The sequence below is a fragment of the Sus scrofa genome, chromosome 8, assembly GCF_054392235.1.
Source record: "Sus scrofa isolate SSC_HxYL_T2T_F1_AM1 chromosome 8, Sscrofa_HxYL_maternal_Yorkshire_Landrace_v2.0, whole genome shotgun sequence".
Taxonomy (NCBI): domain Eukaryota; kingdom Metazoa; phylum Chordata; class Mammalia; order Artiodactyla; family Suidae; genus Sus; species Sus scrofa.
This window is the reverse complement of record NC_139390.1, coordinates 73897157-73916413: the sequence shown is the minus strand read 5'-3', so window position 1 is coordinate 73916413 and position 19257 is coordinate 73897157. Positions and strand designations below refer to the sequence as shown.

Sequence of the window (19257 nt, the reverse complement as noted above, 5' to 3'; positions counted from 1 at the left end):
TAGGTCAAAACACTAGTTAAGCAGTCATCAAGATATTTAAAGTTACACTGAATAGTACTGGAACCACAACACTAAAGAGTCCTGGCTATCTGTACATATGATATCAGAGTCTCTAGGTAGCTGATACATCCCTGACATATAGAACAGTGAATATGTGAATTAATCTGAGTGCTCTGGGACTGCCCATGTCCACTAATACCTGAATTCAGGCTGTCACAAACCATGATGAACAATCTTCCCACCAACCCAAAGATAAACATTTATCTAACCCTACATGGGAGATGTGGACTGATTACAACGCATCGGGACGGCAAGAATGTCTAGTTCAATGAGCAGGGAACTTGCTCACTCCACCTTCCAGGCAGAGGACTCAGCAAGAGAAGCCCAAAGCAACTGAAACTTCTGCCAAGGAGAGAAAAACCTGCCCACACTGATTACTCTTGAGTTTCCCATTCACTATCAGTTTGAAGAGGTGTTGGCAATATTTTTAGAAATAAGAACTGTGTGGTGGGCTGGAAAACCTGTAGTCCTACTAAGTCATACCTGTTTGCAGGTAAACACCCTTAAATCCTCAACATGAACAGTTATTCACTGTTCACAAGCAATGAATTCACTATGAAAACATGCACTATTTATTTTTCCATCTTTTTGCCTTTTCTAGGGCCGCTCCCGCGGCATATGGAGGTTCCCAGGCTAGGGGTCCAATTGGAGCTGTAGCCACCGGCCTACACCAGAACCACAGCAATGAGGGATCCGAGCCACATCTGCGACCTACACCACAGCTCACAGCAACGCGGATCCTTAGCCCACTGAGCAAGGCCAGGGATCCAACCTGCAACCTCATTGTTCCTAGTCAGATTCGTTAACTACTGCACCAGGACGGGAACTCCAAAACATGCACTATTTATAGAAAACTAACAAAAATAATTTTATGTTATTTTTTTAAATTTTAGTTGATTTACAATGTTGAGCCAATTTTTGCTGTACAGCAAAGTGACCCAGTCATATATATTCTTCTTATATTATCTTCCATCATGTTCTACCCCAAGAGATCAGATATAGTTCCCTGTGCTATACAGTAAGACCTCATTGCTTATCCATTCTAAATGTAATAGTTTGCATCTACTAACCCCAAACTCCCATCCCACTCCCTTAAAGTAACTTTTTTTTTTTTTTTTTTTTTTTGGTCTTTTTGCCTTTTCTAGGGCTGCTCCTGTGGCATATAGAGGTTCCCAGGCTAGGAGTCCAATCGGAGCTGTTGTCGCTGGCCTACGCCAGAGCCACAGCAAAGTGGGATCCGAGGTGCATCTTTGACCTACACCACAGCTCACGACAATGCTGGATCCTTAACCCACTGGGCGAGGCCAGGGATTGACCCGCAACCTCATGGTTCCTAGTCAGATTTGTTAACCAGTGAGCCATGACGGGAACTTCAGTTCTATTTTTTTTTTATTTGTCTTTTTGTTTTTCTAGGGCTGCACCTGCAGCATATTGAGGTTCCTAGGCTAGGGGTCTAATCAGAGCTGTAGCTGCCAGCCTACGCCACAGCCATAGCCACACCAGATCCGAGCCACATCTGCGACCTACACCACAGCTCATGGCAACGCCGGATTCTTAACCCATTGAGCGAGGCCAGGGATTGAACCGGCATCCTCGCGGATGCTAGTTGACTTCATTAACTGCTGAGCCATGACAGGAACTCCAAAATAATCTCAAATACTACTTAGTAATGTCTTTACACATGGGTCTTTTCTATGTAAACATATTGGCTGAGAATATAAAGGTAACATTAAGTAATCGGTAAGACATAAAAAACTTTTTTCTCAATCTTATTTTTCTCACAAACACTTTAATTATAAGCTGTACTGAATTATTTTCTCATTTGATTCCACTTGTGAATAACAGCATGTATTTGTAGGGAAGCCTACACTACCGTCTGTGTGTGACTCTAACAGAATTAACAAGTGTATATGAAGTTCAAATCCACGATAATAATCTGAATAATACTATATTCTAGCTGCTTACACAGCACAAATTTTCTGTATTATTGACTGATTCAAAGTAACCAAGATTCACATTCCAAAGTTAATAGTGCCATTCCTTTAAAGTATATTTGCTCAGCTACTGTTATACAAGACAAAGACTGATTGGTCACACCCAACACCCCGGTTATACAATGTGGAAAATTTACTACTACTTAAGGTAGGTATCGTTTATTGAATTTCTATTTTCTGTAAGGTGCTTTATAAATATCATATCAAATCCTTATAGGAATCCTGCAAGGTAGATATGGATATTCCCTCCTTACAAGGAAACCAAAGTTGAGCCACCTAACTGGCCCAAGATCACACAATTTACAAGTGGCAGAGCTGGGATTCCCAGCTGCTTCTACAATTCCCCTAAAGTCCATGCTTTCTCCAATACTTTGCAATTTCAGCACTTCATCCCAAGGATTAAATTTTACTCAGGGAAAAGAAAACAAAACAAAAGCAAAAGTAAAGTAACAGGCAAGGTCCTCATGAAATTTCCTCAACATAAATTTCAACTAAGTTGAAACTTTCCACAGAAAGAAAATCATGGACATGAAGAACAGACTTATGGTTGCCAAGGGGGAGGGGGAGGGAGTGGGATGGATTGGGAATTTGGGGTTAACAGATGCAAAGTATTGCCTTTGGAATGGATAAGCAATGAGATCCTGCTGTATAGCACTGAGCACTATATCTAGTCACTTATGATGGAGCGTGATAATACGAGAAAAAAGAATGCATATATGTATGTGTGACTGGATCACCTTGCTGTACAGTAGAAAACTGTCAGAACACTGTAAACCAGCTGTAATGAGAAAAAGAATAAAAACCATTAAAAGAAAAAAATTGTCAACCAAGATTTTTTTTTTTTTTGCTTTTTAGGGCCGCACCTATGGCATATGGAGGTTCCCAGGCTAAGGGTCTAATTGGAGCTACAGCTGCCAGCCTACACCACAGCTCACGGCAATGCCAGATCCTTAACCCACCGAGAGAGGCCAGGGATCAAACCTGCAACCTCATGGTTCCTAGTCGGATTCGTTCCCACTGTGCCATGACAGGAACTCCTTAATTAAGATTTGAAGGAGAGAAGAAATTTATCAGCTTTTACACCTTAATGTTTCACAATCCATATATTCCACTTAGTCATTCTTATACATTTACTTCAGGCTTTTAATAAGCAGGCATTTTCTGAGAAGCTGAGAGCCCAGCATGGATCTTTCTGCTTGTGCTGGCAAAGGGTAAACCAAATGCTTCTGACCATCATGAAGGATATCACTTGCTTACTATATCACCTCTCTCAGGAGAGAGCTGAAAAAAACATCTGAGCCAGTTCCCACTACATTGACTTGCTCAAGTGGACATAGTAAGAACACTTGATGCATTCAAAAGAGAAGAAGATAAATGGGGCGGTTGTTATTTTCTAAAATGACTCATTCCAGAACTTTAAATGACAAGCTTCAATGCATAATTTTAATTCTTAAAAAAAAAATCACCAATATCCATGAAAACATTGCCCAATGGAGAAACAGACTAATGACTTACATCTAACATGTTCCTTCTCTCTTCTGAATTCCTGCCCCCCCTTTTGAAACAATTTCTTCCAAATTCTGTGTAAATCATCACCTTATTTTTAAAATATTATTATAAATATATGGATGCCTAGATAATACTTTAGCTTTAGTTTTATTAAACTCTACTGAAAAGCACTGTACATAACCTTCTAAGCCTTTTGCTCAATATTGCTTTTTCCAACTCATCCACACTGTAGTGTGTAGCTATACCACTGTAGTGTGGGCTGCTATGTCATAAAGTAATAAACCACTGTATGCATAAGCAATTTTCTGATCCATTTTCACACTGGTGAGCATTGGGTTATTTCTAACTTTTCCCTTTTAAATGATATTATTTAGATACTTTTCAAAAACAGATTTCTGGCAGGTATGCCAATCCTTCTTCAACAGGTTTGAGGATAAGAGACCACATCTTTCTTTCTTTCTTTTTTTTTTTTTTTTTTTTGGTCTTTTTAGGGTTGTACCTGCAGCATATGGAAGTTCCCAGGCTGGGGTCAAAATTGGAGCTGTAGCCACTGGCCTATACCACAGCCACAGCAACTCAGGATCCGAGCCACGTCTGTTACGTACACTGTAGCTCAAGGCAATGCCAGATCCTTAACCCACTGAGCTGAGGCCAGGGATCAAACCCGCCTCCTCATGGACACTATACTAGTCCAGTTCATTACCACTGAGCCACAATGGCAACTTGACCTCACTCATTTCTTTTATAGTTAGCTGACTCTCCTATCCCCTAGTTCCTATTATGCACACAACAGTGCTTCTTAAAACTTGTCAACTTGTGCAAATCAGTTTGTAAAGCTCACAAGTTCTGTTTTCCAAGGCTTCCTGGGTCACAGTCTTATAATTTAAGAAGTCTCATTCCCTCCCCTCAATTTCACCAGTTGCTGTTAAAACAAAGGGTTTCCTTGATGAATTATCATGATGACATCTGGAAAAACCCAGATATTTCTGCTAAATTATAAGATTATTCAATTGAATGATCATGACTTTGTCACATGCCTAGCCCTCCCTCCTACTTCCTTCCCTCTCTCGAAGATTTACTATTTCTTGGGAATTCGCCTCATGGCTCAGCAGTTAATGAACCCAACTAGTATCCATGAGGACGTGGTTTTGATCTCTGGCCTCGCTCACTGGGTTAAGGACTGGCGTTGCCATGAGCTGTGGTGTAGGTCACAGAGGCGGCTCAGATCCCATGTTGCTGTGGTTGTGGCAGTGGTGTAGGCCAGCAGCTGTAGCTCTGATTCGATCCCTAGCCTAGGAACTTCCATATGCTGCAGGTTCAGCCCTTGAAAAAAAAAAAAAAAAAAAGATCTACTATATCTATCTCTACTGTTGAGATTTCTACAAGTTTAGGTTTAGGCATTTGGCAGGCTCAGTTCTACTTTGTAGATACTAACCAAGCATGATAAAATACACTTTAAAATGAGTATCCCCAAGAAGCTGAGCTATTATTTTGTTGGAAAAACCACCAGGACTACTACAATGCATAATCTTTCTACTTGTTAAAATTAACCAGCATAAGACTGGAAATAAATACCTTAAGAAGGTACTAATTATTCATTACTAAAACAGATTTCATGGGTAAGTGGCAGTAGGTAATGATTTACAGATATAAAACTACCAACTATTTTATAAATGATCTCGGGCAATTTATTCTCCTCTGGTGTCAATTTACCCAGCTATATAAAATGGAACTAAATAACCAGCTTCACAAAGATCACAGGTTCCGTGAAAATTCTGTCTGCTTTGCTCACCACTACACATCTGCTTAAAATGGTACCTACGAAATACCAGACTCTCAATAGATACTTGTTGGTTTAGCTATGTAACTCTAGAGCAATGGTGTATTTCCACCCTCTTGTTTCACTTCAACTATGAAAACCCTCAAGGTCTAGAAAATCAAGCTATATTTACGCCCTGACAAACATTCATTCTAACACAGGCTTTATTTATTTATACATAACAGATGCAATCACTTAAGATGTAGAAGACACAGAAGGCACCTACACCTGCTAGCCAGTATGGACATGAAGGAAGATCAAAGCAATAGGCAAGAAAAAGAAAATTACAGGTGTGTAAGAAATTCCTGAGTCCTTGTCACACAGATGGCTATTTAGTGTTGCTTATGTACATAACTATTTTCTCTACCATATTGATGGCCTGTGAATTTCACATTCATTCATTCATTTTTAGCAAACACAGCTGGTGGGTAGAGCAAGGAACCAGAGGCTACTGCTGCTTAAAAGGGAGCCTCCAGCTTAGCATGTGGTTCCAGTTATGGGAGGCGATGATGGAGGCCAAGAGCATGTGGACTCAAGTCAAAATGACCACAGCGAACCCTAGATCCACCACTTAGAAGCTTAGCAGGAGTTCCCGTCTTGGCGCAGTGGTTAACGAATCCGACTAGGAACCATGAGGTTGCAGGTTCGGTCCCTGCCCTTGCTCAGTGGGTTAACGATCCGGCGTTGCCGTGAGCTGTGGTGTAGGTTGCAGACGCGGCTCGGATCCCGCGTTGCTGTGGCTCTGGCGTAGGCTGGTGGCTACAGCTCCGATTCGACCCCTAGCCTGGGAACCTCCATATGCCATGGGAGCGGCCCAAAGAAATAGCAAAAAAAGACAAAAAATAAATAAATAAAGGCAAGGTAAATTAAAAAAAAAAAAAAAAAAGAAGCTTAGCAACCTTGACAAAGGACTTATTACTGTGCCTGCTTTTTCATGGACAAAATGGGGGTGCTCACATGAACTACTTCAGAGTGAGCTGATGTAGTGGAACGCTCAGCGTGGCACTTTGCACATGGCCCTTGGTAAGCTGGCACTAAACGGCAGCCTTTACTGTCATTTTAATAAGTGATTCTGGGAGTTCCCGTCGTGGCTCAGTGGTTAATGAATCTGACTGGGAACCATGAGGTTGCGGGTTCAATCCCTGACCCTCAGTGGGTTGAGGATCCGGCGTTGCTGTGGCTCTGGCTCGACCCCTAGCCTGGGAGCCTCCATACGCCGTGGGAGCGGCCCTAGAAAGGGCAAAAAGACAAAAAAAAAAAAAAAAAGTGGTTTTTGCCTTCAAGAACTCTGGAAGAAAAAAAAAAAAAAATCCCCAAAAGTAAAAGTCAGTAAGGATGGATGTTCATGGGGCTAAGGTAGATGAAAGTAAAAAGGTGATCTGAGCAAAAGCTGTGCTAGGGATATCACGGGCCCAAGGGAGAAAGAGGAGAGAGGGCTCACAATTTTACCAAGCCTTCACATCAGGTGACCGGATTTCCGAAGTTCGTAAGAAAGGCAGGAAAAGCAGATAAATGTCTGTGGGGAGGCCCTAAACAGATTCTAAAATTAGAGAGAGGAACCATATTCTAAAAGGAAACATACAGAAACAAGTTCTCCTGCTTTCTACATGCCTCTTGCCCTCAGTCGGCCAATCTCTCCTTTCCTTATGGATTATGAGGTTTCAAGACTTTCCCACCCCTGCCCCCCCTCCCCCAAACTGCTCCCTCTGACACATGCTGAGTGTCATGTCCATTCTTTAAGGAACAAGTCTAGAACGACACAGTCACTAAGACGGGCTCTGCAAAGAGGATCACCACCTTAGCTCAGTAGCCCTCAATTCCTGATCTGTTATGTTTTAGGAGGACTATGAACTTTTCACAATATTCAAACACAACTAGAGGGCATGACCATATAGATACATACCTTCTCAAGGACCACTGCTTTATAACTCTAAAAGCATTTCTTTTCACATCATGCAAAACAATTCTTTAATGTTTATGGTATACTAGTAACTTCCCCCCCAATTTTTTTTTTTTTTTTTTTTTTTTTTTTTGCTTTTTAGGGCCACATCCACTGCTTATGGAGACTCCCAGGCTAAGGGTTGAACTAGAGCTGTAGCTGCCGGCCTACACCACAGCCACAGCAACGCATGAGGGAATCTGAGCTATGTCTGTAACCTACACCACAACTCACAGTAACACTGGATCCTTAACCTGCTGAGCAAGGCCAGGGATCAAACCAGCACCCTCATGGTTACTAGCTGGGTTCATAACCTGCTGAGCCACAACAGGAACTCCCCCATAAATTTTAAAGCTCATACTTAGCCACTCTGCACTGCAGGAAGACATTATAATGTTAAAAAGGTTGTGCAGAAATTTAACAGCTCTGATGTCCTGCAAAATTAATTACAGTGGAATTCTACTTTTATTTATGATGGCTACAGGTGATTTATTGTGCAATGACAGAGAAGCAGCACAGCTTATAGTTAACTCTTTCAACTATTTAAGGAATTTTCAAAAGTACTAGCCAATAAGGAAATATTATTTCATCCAGTTAATTCTGCTACTCTCTCATCATCATCCACCTAGGCTTTTTACTACCAAAACCTACACTAAAAAAATATGTTTTCTTAGCTTCTTAACCTCTTTACTTCTTTAACACAGGGTTTCTGCTAAAAGTCAAACAAAAAGGGAAAAGATGCAAGACAAAATACAGTCAGGTGAATATGTTTTGAAGCCAATACTATTCTTTTAGTCTGAAAGTTGCTTTCTTTGACACTTTTCCTCTGTTCTCTCTCCCACCCAGCAACTTTTTGACTGCGCCCTACCTAAACTGGTGTCTTTAAGGCCTAGGTGAGAAAGCATACAGTGATTAATAACATGAATTTTGGGCTCAGACTATTCAGGAATATGAATTCATTCTCCAACCTTCGGTTAAAAAAAAAAAGCAACACATACAAGTACTGAATCATTATGTTGTATACTTGAAATTAATGTATCAATTATACCTAGAGTAAAAACAAACAAACACAACAAATAAAAACCATTTCTGGGGATAGGGCCAGAAATCTGTGTTAACAAGACCTCCAGGTGATTCTGATGTGTGCTAAAGTTTGAGATAAGATCTTTCCTAGGAATTCCCGTTGTGGCTCAGTGGTAATGACCCTGACTAGGATCCATGAGGACACAGGTTTGATCCCTGGCCTTGCTCAGTGGCCTTGCTGTTAGTTGTGCTGTAGTTCACAGAGGAGGCTCGGATCCTGCATTGCTGTGGCTGTGGTGTAGGCCAGCAGCAACAGCTGATTGGACCCCTAGTCTGGGAACCTCCACATGCTGCACATGCGGGTCTCAAAAGACCCAAAAAAAAAAAAAAAAAAGGCCTTTCCTAAAACCAAAGAATCTGTATCTCCAGAATAATCTACATCTAAGGTTACGCTATCAGAATTTTTTATTTTATAATACTTTGAATAAGTCCCTTAAAGACGTAATCAAATACTTTGATGAAAAACACATGTTGCATGCATCTACCTATATGAATTCTATATGGACTACTCCTCCCCATTTTTTCTTTTCAGCTTGCACTCTTGAGTAGATTTATGTAAAATGGCTCTTCTATCTATTGAAACCTTAAGAAATATGTCATAAATATAACCCGCTAAATTGATAAATACTGATACATGTGATGTTTTTGCCTCTCTGGCTGGCACATAAAAATATTCTATAAATGGTAGCTACTAAGTACCATTATTATTTTACCAGTCACATTCTTTATTTGTAATTGTTCGGATTACAGCACTATAGCAAAACTTTTGTGATCTAATGAGGAGCCTTTCATGATTCTCTAGTATTCAGAATTAAGCTAAGATCAGAACTAAGATAAAAGAGGACCCTGAAGGAATGAAACCATGATTATCAATAGCAGAGCAGCCAAAAAAAGTCGAAGATTCAAAGATTACATCTAATGTTCTGAAACTGTTGCTCTGCCGATCAGAAGCATGATAGGACTTTTTGATAATTCCAGGCCAGAAGAGTAGGTAAAACAAAAGAAAGGAGTCAGAGGAGAAGGGGAGATGTTGGCTGGGAAGATGAACTTTGACAGTTAGGTGGTAAAAGCGAAATCAGGAAGGTGAGTAGGAGACGGCTGGTTTTGTCACAAGGCAGGAACTGGGAACATGACCCAGCTGCCAGTCCCTTAGATGCTCAGGATGTGCCAGGTCATTGCAGCTGTGTATGCAAAGGACATACCTGCATTTAGATGCTCTTAAGGGCCAAAGTACAGGTCTCTGGTGGTCAATAATCTACAGCTACACACTGAAGGTCCACCCCAGCATATGAAAGTCCTGGGCCAGGAACTGAATCTGAGCTGCACCAACACTGGAGACTTTAACCCACCGGGTGGGGCCCAGGATCAAACCTGGGCCTTTGCAGCAACCCCGGCTGCTGCAGTTGGATTCTTAACCACTGAGCTACAGTGGGAACTCCTTTCCACCCCCTCTTTTAAGTGCCCTTTTTGACAGGCACTTATATCTGCCATTTGACAAGACAGCATTTAATGGATCAGAAAGTGGCTCTCTGCATTCTGAAAATGGGTTGGAAAAGAGTTAATGGCTAATAGATTTGTGAAGCACAGTATTGTAAATGAAGGTACTGCCTTACAGTAATAACAAAAAGCTGTCTTAAAAAGTCACAAATCGGAGTTCCTGTCACGGATCAGTGGTTAATGAATCCGACTAGGTAGCATGAGGTTTTGGATTCGATCCCTGGCTTTGCTCAGTGGGTTAAGGATCCAGTGTTGCTGTGAGCTGTGGTGTAGGTCGCAGATACGGCTAAGATTCCACGTTGCTGTGGCTGTGGTGTAGGCCGGTGGCTACAGCTCCAATTCGACCCCTAGCCCGGGAACCTCCATATGCCGCAGGAGTGGCCCAAGAAATGGCAAAAAAGACAAAAAAAAAAAAAAAAAAAAGTCACAAATCAAGCAAAAACCTACTAATATGAGGTGACTGCTCAAGACTTTGGGATTCTGATGATTCGCCCCTTCCCCTGCATACCTCCCAGTTTGGGGCAAATGCCTCTATATTTACAAAACCCAAAAAAAGTACTTTCGTCTTTTCAAAGTTTAAAAAGCATACAGCAGATGAACTGATTAGATATAATGTTTTCTGGGGTACTACATAATGAAAAAAGAAGAGACATAATAATAGAAATATCCATGGTGAATAAACTAAAATCAATGAATAATATAAATATGCACACATACAAAATGTACACACACATATATCTTTATATTCTATGTATGTGTATGAAACTATGAACATAAAATTGATTTTCTCCCCTTAAATAGACATTCCTGAGTTTATATGTAAATGAGAAAGGTCCTTCCCCACAGCATGGACTCTTAAAATGAATTGGTGAGAAACAGTTGAATACTTCCAGAAGCCTCATTCTCTGCACTTTCCAGGGCTCCACCAAGGCATTCACTGTTAGGTATACTTAGCTTTGAAGTGAGTAGTCATAGTAACGCTGCCAGGCTGCCAGGCCTTCCCAAAGCTTTTTTTTGCCTCCTTTCTATCCCTTTCCCAGGCTTCCTCCCATCTCAAAACAGCACATACAAATACAGAAAGAAAGCTGCTTCTTTGTGTGACTTTTTCTTGGTACACTGTTGTATTTGGGAGAGCAAAGACAAGGACAGAAATGTGGGCTATTTGCATGGCACTGCCTTAAACATCAAGGTGGCAGCTCTGGGAGTTGAAAGAGGAAAAGAACTGACAACAGAAGCTGATAACCATGCAAATGGCAGGGGAGTCTCTTCCCTCCAACACCAAGGAGAAGCCATCTCTTGTTCGTCTTGTCCACCTACAACATGACTTCTAAAATTAGGACAGAAAAGGAAGGCATTAAAAGTGTTACTGAGCAAGGGTTGGTGTGCCCTTGGCACATAAAGTCAAACTGATAGAAGGTGTTTGCAGTAAGTTAAGGGTTTGTTTGCAGGGCGCCAAGCAAGTAGAATGGGCAGCTCATGTTCAAAAAGACCCGAATTCTGGTGGCTTTCAGGTAAGGGTTTTTAAAGATGATGTTGGGGAGAGGGTTGTAGGATGCGTGATCAGCTCATGGACGTTCTTCTGACTGGCTGGTGGTGAGGAAACAGGCTGATGTTTCAAGAATCTCAACCTTCTGGTTCTGACCAGTCTGGGGTCTGTGTGCTTGCGGTCAGCAATGTAGTGGCCATCCTCCACCTGGATGGGGGGCTTAGTTTTTACAGAACAACTTGAGGATAAGCATCAGATTGTTATCTATGTCCCTTCAGGAGGAACTAGGAATCCTGTGACTCCACTGTCCTAATCATTTACTGCTGGAGTCTGCCCTTCGGAATTCAGGGAAGGCCTAGGACTTTAAAGCCTTTTTTTTTTTTTCTACAAGCAGGAAATGGGGGGACTTCCCATTGTGGCTGAGCGGTAATAAACCTGAGTAGTATCCATGAGGACGCAGGTTCGATCCCTGGCCTCGCTCAGTGGGTTAAGGATCTGGCATTGCTGTGAGCTGTGGTGTAGGTCACAGACATGGCTCAGATCCCTTGTTGCTGTGGCTGTGGCGTAGGCAAGCGGCTGCAGCTCCAATTCAACCTCTCACCTGGGAACTTCCATATGTCCTAGGTGTGGCCCTAAAACGTCCCCCCCCCAAGAAAAAGAAAAAGAAAGAAAGAAAGAAATGGGGGCATGGAGAGGCTTTTTTTGTACCTGGAAAGGCCCCCATAGGGTTCTGCTTGGTTTCAATCTCCCCTTTCCTAATTCTCAATCCTGAGGGGAATAGGTGTGGGACAAGAAAAGGAATAAAGTTTTGGACAGAAAGGTTAATCATAAATTTGGCAGGGGAACTTGGTTTTGGGGGGCTGAGTTTCAAAAGTACTGGGCCATGGCAGGTAAGTAAGTAGCTCCTTTTCATAGAGTTGATGAGAAACTGGAATGGAAGGTCCTACACCAAGGGGAAAAGACCCATGCGATATGAACACACTCATCTCTGTGAATGCATGCAAAAGTTCTGGAGGAAAACTCGCCCAACTCCAAAGTGGTGTTCTCTGATAATAAACTGTGGCGGTGAAGGGGATGGGAGGGAAGGGCTTGAGGGCCCACAAACAGCAAAGCTCACTTTGTGCTCAATGTACTTTTGTACTGGAAAACATTTAAACTATAAGAAGAGATCCATGTGTAATTTTTACAAATCAAAATTTTTTTAAAAAGGCATGGTAGAAATTTGAGATTTAAAAGCTAGAAGCATAAAAATTTAGCCAGATTACCAGCATGCAGAGTCAAGAAAGTAACATAGTCCAACAAGGCATAGCAGAAACCTTTCACACTGCATTTAAGCTGAGTATCTTATGGACATTATATCTTGCAAAATTTTACACGCAAACCTTACATGTCATGAACTGTGAAAAGTTTAGGCTACCTCCCCTGCACACATTTTTGCTAATTCTTCATTAGTGTCATTTAAAACAAAGCTTCTGAAATCAAACATGAAGGTTAGTTTTTAAAATCTCTGAGTACTGTAAAGATCTTGAAAATGAAGAGATAATACTGCCTTAATGTACAGTCTATTAACTGTACAATATATCAATTATTATATAGTTTAAACTTTTGGCAAATCCATTAGTAAGAGTTAAAAATTGGGTGTTGAGGCTGAGTCTAACTACTGCCCTGCTAATTGAGATGAATCTTTTTAAAACTGTTGGTCTCGGAGTTCCCGTCGTGGTGCAGAGGAAAGGAATCCTACTAGGAACCATAAAGTTGTGGGTTCGATCCCTGGCCTCACTCAGTGGGTTAAGGATCCGGCATTACCATGAGCTGTGGTGTAGGTTGCAGACGCGGCTCGGATCTGGCGTAGGTTGGTGGCTACAGCTCCAATTTGACCCCTAGCCTGGGAACCTCCATATCCTGCAGGTGCGGTACTAAAAAAAAACAAGCAAAAAAACCTGTTGGTCTCAAGTGGCTCAAACGAGGAGTCAGGACACCCCAAGTTCTGACATCCTGGTACAACACAGAAAGCAATATGATGTATTTCAGAGCAGCAGCAAGAACGTATTTTTATTAATATCCATTATATTCCTTTTCTCAAGTATGTGTGTTCTAAAAAGTACAGATAAAAATAACAGGTGAAAATAAAAATAGTAGAAAACAAGAACTGTACGTCAATTTTATAGCTGAATAAAATAGTGATATTCTGCAATAGGAAATGTCCTCAGTCACCAGTCTTCAACAATGTGAGACACATCTTCCCAGTAATTTTTCTGAGTGCTTACACACCAATAAACTATTTCAGAAATTAAAGACCAGGAGGGACTATTCCATGCTAACAAATCATGCCAGACATCTACTATTATAAGGCAGAGACCAAGGAGTCAGTTATGAAACTTTAGCTTTAAGTCCTCCGCTGCTGATCGTAACCATGCTAAGGCCCCAATTTTATGACAATACTTGAAAAAATAAAGTCAACCCTTAATAAGAAGAAATCAAATAAATCAACTGCAATTCATATAATCCCCATAACTGATACTAGCCAACAGTTTAAAAATTCTTCCACACTTTCTATCACAACTGTTACAGAGAGTTATAAAGAACTGAGAGGAAGGTTTTCTTCATTCTACAATGACTGGTTAATAAACAGATTATACAAAAATAGAAATTTTTAGAAAGAAAAAGAGAGGCTGTGCTTAAAGCACAAAATAGAAAGCAGATTCCTTAGAAAATAAAAAGTACTGTTGAGAATATTTTTATCTTCTCTGCTTATAAAAAGACTCATGTCCGACCTTAGACATTCCTATTAGGAGGTTAGTAGATTAGTAGCAACACACAAACTATGGTTTTACTCAGACTCTTAGTCAATGGTCAGTGTTGGCCCCCATTCTAGGCAAGTAATTAAGAGAAGATAACAAAGGACTCCCTAGAGCTGAATCCAAAGGACCCTAATCAAGGGAAGAACTATCCAATCACCGTTTTGGATGTCTGGTATTCACTTAAAGAGCGTAGACTCCTTAGGCAAGGAATTTGTCAATTTCATCCCTTCTTTCACACTGTACATAACTTCGGACAAATTACTGAAACCACACACATGCTCAGCCGCCTCACCTAAAAATGTGGCACATTTGGCTCACAGAGATGAGAGCTGAACTATGAAAATCACAACACATGCACTTAGGAAATATTCAGCTAACATTACTCTTTTTCTAGTGGATGGATCTGGGGCAGAAAAGTCAAAGTCAGGGTATCTTGGCAGTGCAGAAGTCAACAGGTTTGCTTTGGTGCTAAAAAGAAATCTCTAGCTCTCTCTGAGAGAGAGAGACAGAGACAAAGAGATTAACTGATTCCCTCTTCACCTAGGCAAGCGTCTCTCCCTTTTCAGAACTCATACAGCAAAGTATTGGGCATATATATTACAAATTGTATCGAATCATTTTCATACTCTAAGATCGTGTCTTTTTAAACCAGACTTAACACTCCTCCAAGAGTCTTTTAACACATTGTCTACTCTAAGGCCCCGCTCACTACAAGCAGCAACGGACATTTACTGACTGAAACAGGACCAAGTGGGGTCCTCCACATTCAGAGGGCTCCGGTGACAGTGGTTTTAAAAGGTGGAGGCCTCTTGCTGTCAAATCATATCATCCTGGAAAGTGTCCTCTCAAAGCCATACTTTTTCCCCTTCTCATCATCGCACGCACTGTTTCCTGATTTCTCTTCCCATCCTGGGGGATGGATCTGTGATCTTTACGGGTGTGGAGTGAATGCTCGTAAAAAATTGAGTGGTCCAACCGAGGCCACGCGGGCGGCGGCGGCGCAGCAGCCACACCCACTCGGCCGCCGCTGCGCTGGGAACCCGCAGAAGGCGGGCGGGCCGGGCTGCCGGGACGCCCCCTCCCCGACCGCTCCGGGGAAGGCTCCCAGCAGAAACCCGGGGCTGGGAGCCCGCAAGCACGTGGGAGGCTGGGAGGACAAGCGCCCGGCCCGGGAGGGGCGGGGAGGGGACGCCGGGCGGGCGCCTGCGGCCTGGGGAGACTCGGAGGTAAACAGTTCCGCGCCCGGTCGCCGCCGCCCCCTGCGCCCCGGGCCCGGAGCTTTCCGAGAGCCGCCCCCAGCGCCCCCTCCTCTCCGCCGACCCGGCTCCGTTCCCGGGACCCAGCGGGAGGCGGAGCTCCGCGGAGCCGGGCTGGCCCTTCCCAGCCCAGGCCCCCCCTTCCCCGCCCGCGTCCCCCTGTCCGGCGGCCACTCACGGTGTTTGCCGCCGCTGCCGCTGCCGCCGCCGCCGCCGCCGCCGCTCGGGTAGCTCAGCAACAGGAAGGGCAGCGGGGAGCCCGGCGACGGCGGAGTCCTCCAGGCGCGCTGTTGCTGCTGCGGCGGCGGGCGCGCTACGAAGCCGGCGCCTCCATCGCCCGGGTAGAGCAGGAAGAAGGGGGCGGCTACCGGCGAGCCGGGCTCCGAGGGCCCCGGGGGGGAGGCCAGCGGCGGCCCCGCCTTGTCCTCCCGGTCCGCGCCCCCGGCTGGAGCGCGGCGCCGCTCCTCCTGCCGCTGCTTCCCGCCCCTCGCCGGCTCCTCGCTGCAACTTTCCGCGCCGGTGGCGGGCGGCGGCGAGGTCTCAGCCATGCTCGTTTCTTCCTTCGCCGCCGCCTCGGAGTGGCGCCCGGGCTTGGGCGAAAAGCAGAGGGTCACGGCGGTGAGCCGCCGCCCCGTCCCGTCCGCACCGCCGCCACCTTCCTCCTTGGCTACGGGCCGGCGTCTGGGCTCCGCCGCTCGGTCTACAGCTCGCCCCGCCGGGGTTTGAGCCAGCTGGAGGGCCCGCCCCGCCCGACGGCGCGGTCTCCCTACCGGCCGCCTCCTCCCGACTGCCCCTCCCGCCCGGGCCCCCAAGCCTGCGGCGCGGCTCCCCTAGGGGGCGGCCTCCGCCGCTTCCCACTGCCCACCTTCCTCTGGGCTCCCGCGGCGCTGGGGGGGAGGAGACGGCGCCCGGTGCCTCGGCCTTCCCCGCCCCCGGAACGGCCCTCCTAGGCGGTCAGGTGTGTTTGCTCCCGGTGCTTGTACGGTGTGAGGCCTGGCGAAAATCTAGCGGCGCTGCTGTGTGTGTTACCACCTAACTTCATCGGCAGCCCAGAGGCACAAAGATATGGGTTGAAGAAAGGGCGAAAGCCAATTTTGAAAAGGAACCTGCCCACCCCCTCCCCCCCGCCCGGCGTTAAACTGTGCCATTTGCTTGGCACACATTGTAACTTTAACCGTTGAGTCGCAGTTTTGATTCGTGAGCTTTTTAATGTGAGAAACTGGAGGTGGGTATCTTCCTTCTCCCACGTCTTTTGTTCCTGGTCATGTGCGCTGTGTAGAAATCTTGTATTTGCTTTGACTTTCACTCCCTGGTTTTCCGGTGTTCTGGATGCGCATGAATGCGTCTTAAACCGAACAGCTTAGAATTTATACGACAAGCCTCTATTAGAGGTCGACAGCTTTCACTTTCATAGTGCCTGTGTCTAGCTAGTAATTGGCCGCTGTTGCTTTATTTTCACTATTAGAATCAACGATTAGTGATCCAGTCATTCCCATAAGTAAACATTTCCTTCTTTAATGCAGACAATTTGCAGTTACTGTTATTTTTTACGCTGGATTCCACGAACGTGACCCCGTAGTTTCTAGCTGGTTTTGTGTTCGGGGTGGAAGATGCTGGCAGAGAATCCATGTTGACTCATAATTAAAAATCACTGTTGTGTAACATTTGCTCCACCTGCTTTTCCTCCTTTCTCTGGTCTGTCTTGCCATTTGTAGAGGAAATTATGCTTCTCTGAAAGGAAAAGTAAACCTTTTAATTTTTGTTCTCTGAAAATAACTCTTGAAATTACAAGAAATTACCTTGAGATTTCTAATACTATCTTTCACCAAATCTTTTAAACCAAACATATGTTTACAAGAAGCTAATTTCAAGCAGTCAGAAAATCTCTTAGTAGTCTTAGTTTCTGGCATTTCCCTGACCTGTTGATTTCAGTGCTAGTGCCTGCTGGAGTAAGGCATTTCTCTCAGAGCCTGGATTCCTGTTCTGGCAAAGGGAAAATTAATTATTATTAGTTATGTATTATTATTTTAGTAAAACAGCATGTGACTTACAATAATAAAAACAAAATTGAGGGGGAGAAAAGCTTTTTCATCATATCTTTAGCACTTGGAATTTGTTGGGCCTTTTCATTTCAGTCTTGGTGAGGGTAGGTGTCTTGATAAAAACAATAACTGCCAGAGTTCCCTTCATGGCTCAGCAGTAACAGTCCATGAGGACCCAGGTTCAATCTCTGGCCTCAGTCGGTGGGTTAAGGATTCCACCTGCGGTGAGCTATGGTGTAGGTCCCAGACATGGCTTGGATCTGGCGTTGCTGTGGTATAGGCCAGCAGCTAGAGCTCCCATTTGACCCCTGGCTTGGGAACTTCCATCTGCCTGGGGTGCAGCCCTAAAAAGCAAAAAAGATTAAAATAAATAAAATAAAACATAATTGCCTTTTAGGAATTACAAACGTTTCTTCAAGGTATAATACCTTGAGGAGAAGAACTAAAAGATTCCAGGTGTATTATATAGGTTTAATACCCATCCTTAACTGGATCTTTTACCTTGTTTTTGCATGCAGAAATTTCTAAGTATCATTGTATTCCTGTCAGCTCCCTTCTCAAAGATGTTTTGCAATTTTTCAGTAAAATTTTGACCAGAATATACATTCATCCCATTGTGGATAGAAGAAAAGACAGCAGAGAGTTCCCTTCATGGCTCAGGAGTTAACAACCCCGACTAGGATCCACGGGGATGGGGGTTCAACCCCTGGCCTTGCTTCATGGGTTAAGGATCTGGTGTTGCTGTGGCTATGGTGTAGGCCGGCAGCTGTAGCTCTGATTTGACCCCTAGCCTGGGAGCTTTAGGGTGCAGCCCTAAAGAAAGAGAAAAAAAAGAAGAAGAAGACAAGACAGCAGATTCCTCACAAATCACTCTTGAGAAAGGCCAGTGATTAGCCAAGGGAGTCACCAAGTAAACAAAGTATGAAACTCTATCTAGTCTAAATTACCAGCTTTCTCCTTTCTGGTTAGTAGAGGTTACATGTAGGTATTAGAAATATTGACCTGCTGTGGAATCTTGCAGTATATTGATTTTTGTTTTGTTTTGGTTTTTTTGGTGCCTCTTTAATTTTAAAAATAGTTCTATTTATGCCTTATGTCATTAATTAAGTGGCAGTGCAATGAATATAGAAAATCAGCTGAAATATGAATTCTTTAAAATTTATAGGCAAAGCTATTTATGGACATTTTCTTTAAAGGTAGATGGTACTCCAAGTTTCTAGTTTCTTATGCTTTTAGCTTTTGGATCAATATTATAATCACAGCTCTATATAAGCTTTAGTGACAAAAACGGCTGATTCAGCTGCTACACAACATTTAGGGAAGCTAAGCTTATAAAAACAAGCCTAAACTGATTGTTCCTTTTTGTAAAATCACAGAACATCTTCCTACACTGTTTTAAAGTGACAAAATCAAAGCCATTGTAAGAATCAAGCTCTATTGATTTTCCTGTAAAATGAAGCAAGAGGAACTTTTCAACTTTATTTAAAAAGTTGAATTTTATTTTTAGTAATTGGTTTGTTTGTTTGTTTTCTTTTTTTTTTTTTTTGAGCCCCTCAAGGATGTTGTTCTAAGGACAACTTAGAATATGTTACAAACTTTATAAAGATCAATGTCATGGATATACTTTTAGCATAAGCTTCTTAAGAGCTATGATTAGAGAAAAGATACCACTTGGGAAGGAATGATACTCTTTTTCAGATTCCAGTTATAAAATTTATTGAAAAAACAAGCAAAACAAAAGGGAGTTCCTATCGTTGCTCAGAGGAAACAA

At 43.3% G+C, this 19257-nt stretch overlaps 1 protein-coding gene across 7 annotated transcripts in view; it reads right to left on the bottom strand.

Annotated features, from left to right (window-relative positions):
* The window catches only part of RUFY3 (RUN and FYVE domain containing 3), an 87390-nt gene extending 71154 nt beyond the window's left edge, over positions 1 to 16236 (bottom strand). For all 7 annotated transcript variants that reach the window (XR_002346693.2, XR_001304041.3, XR_014812647.1 and 4 more), the window contains exon 1: positions 15623 to 16236. Coding sequence is in view for 4 of the 7 variants with exons in the window: in XM_013989313.3 (XP_013844767.2) it covers positions 15623 to 15992 (370 nt within the window). In the remaining 3 variants the exon portion in view is untranslated. The remainder of the gene's footprint in view (positions 1 to 15622) is intronic.
* Positions 16237 to 19257: the final 3021 nt, after the last annotated feature.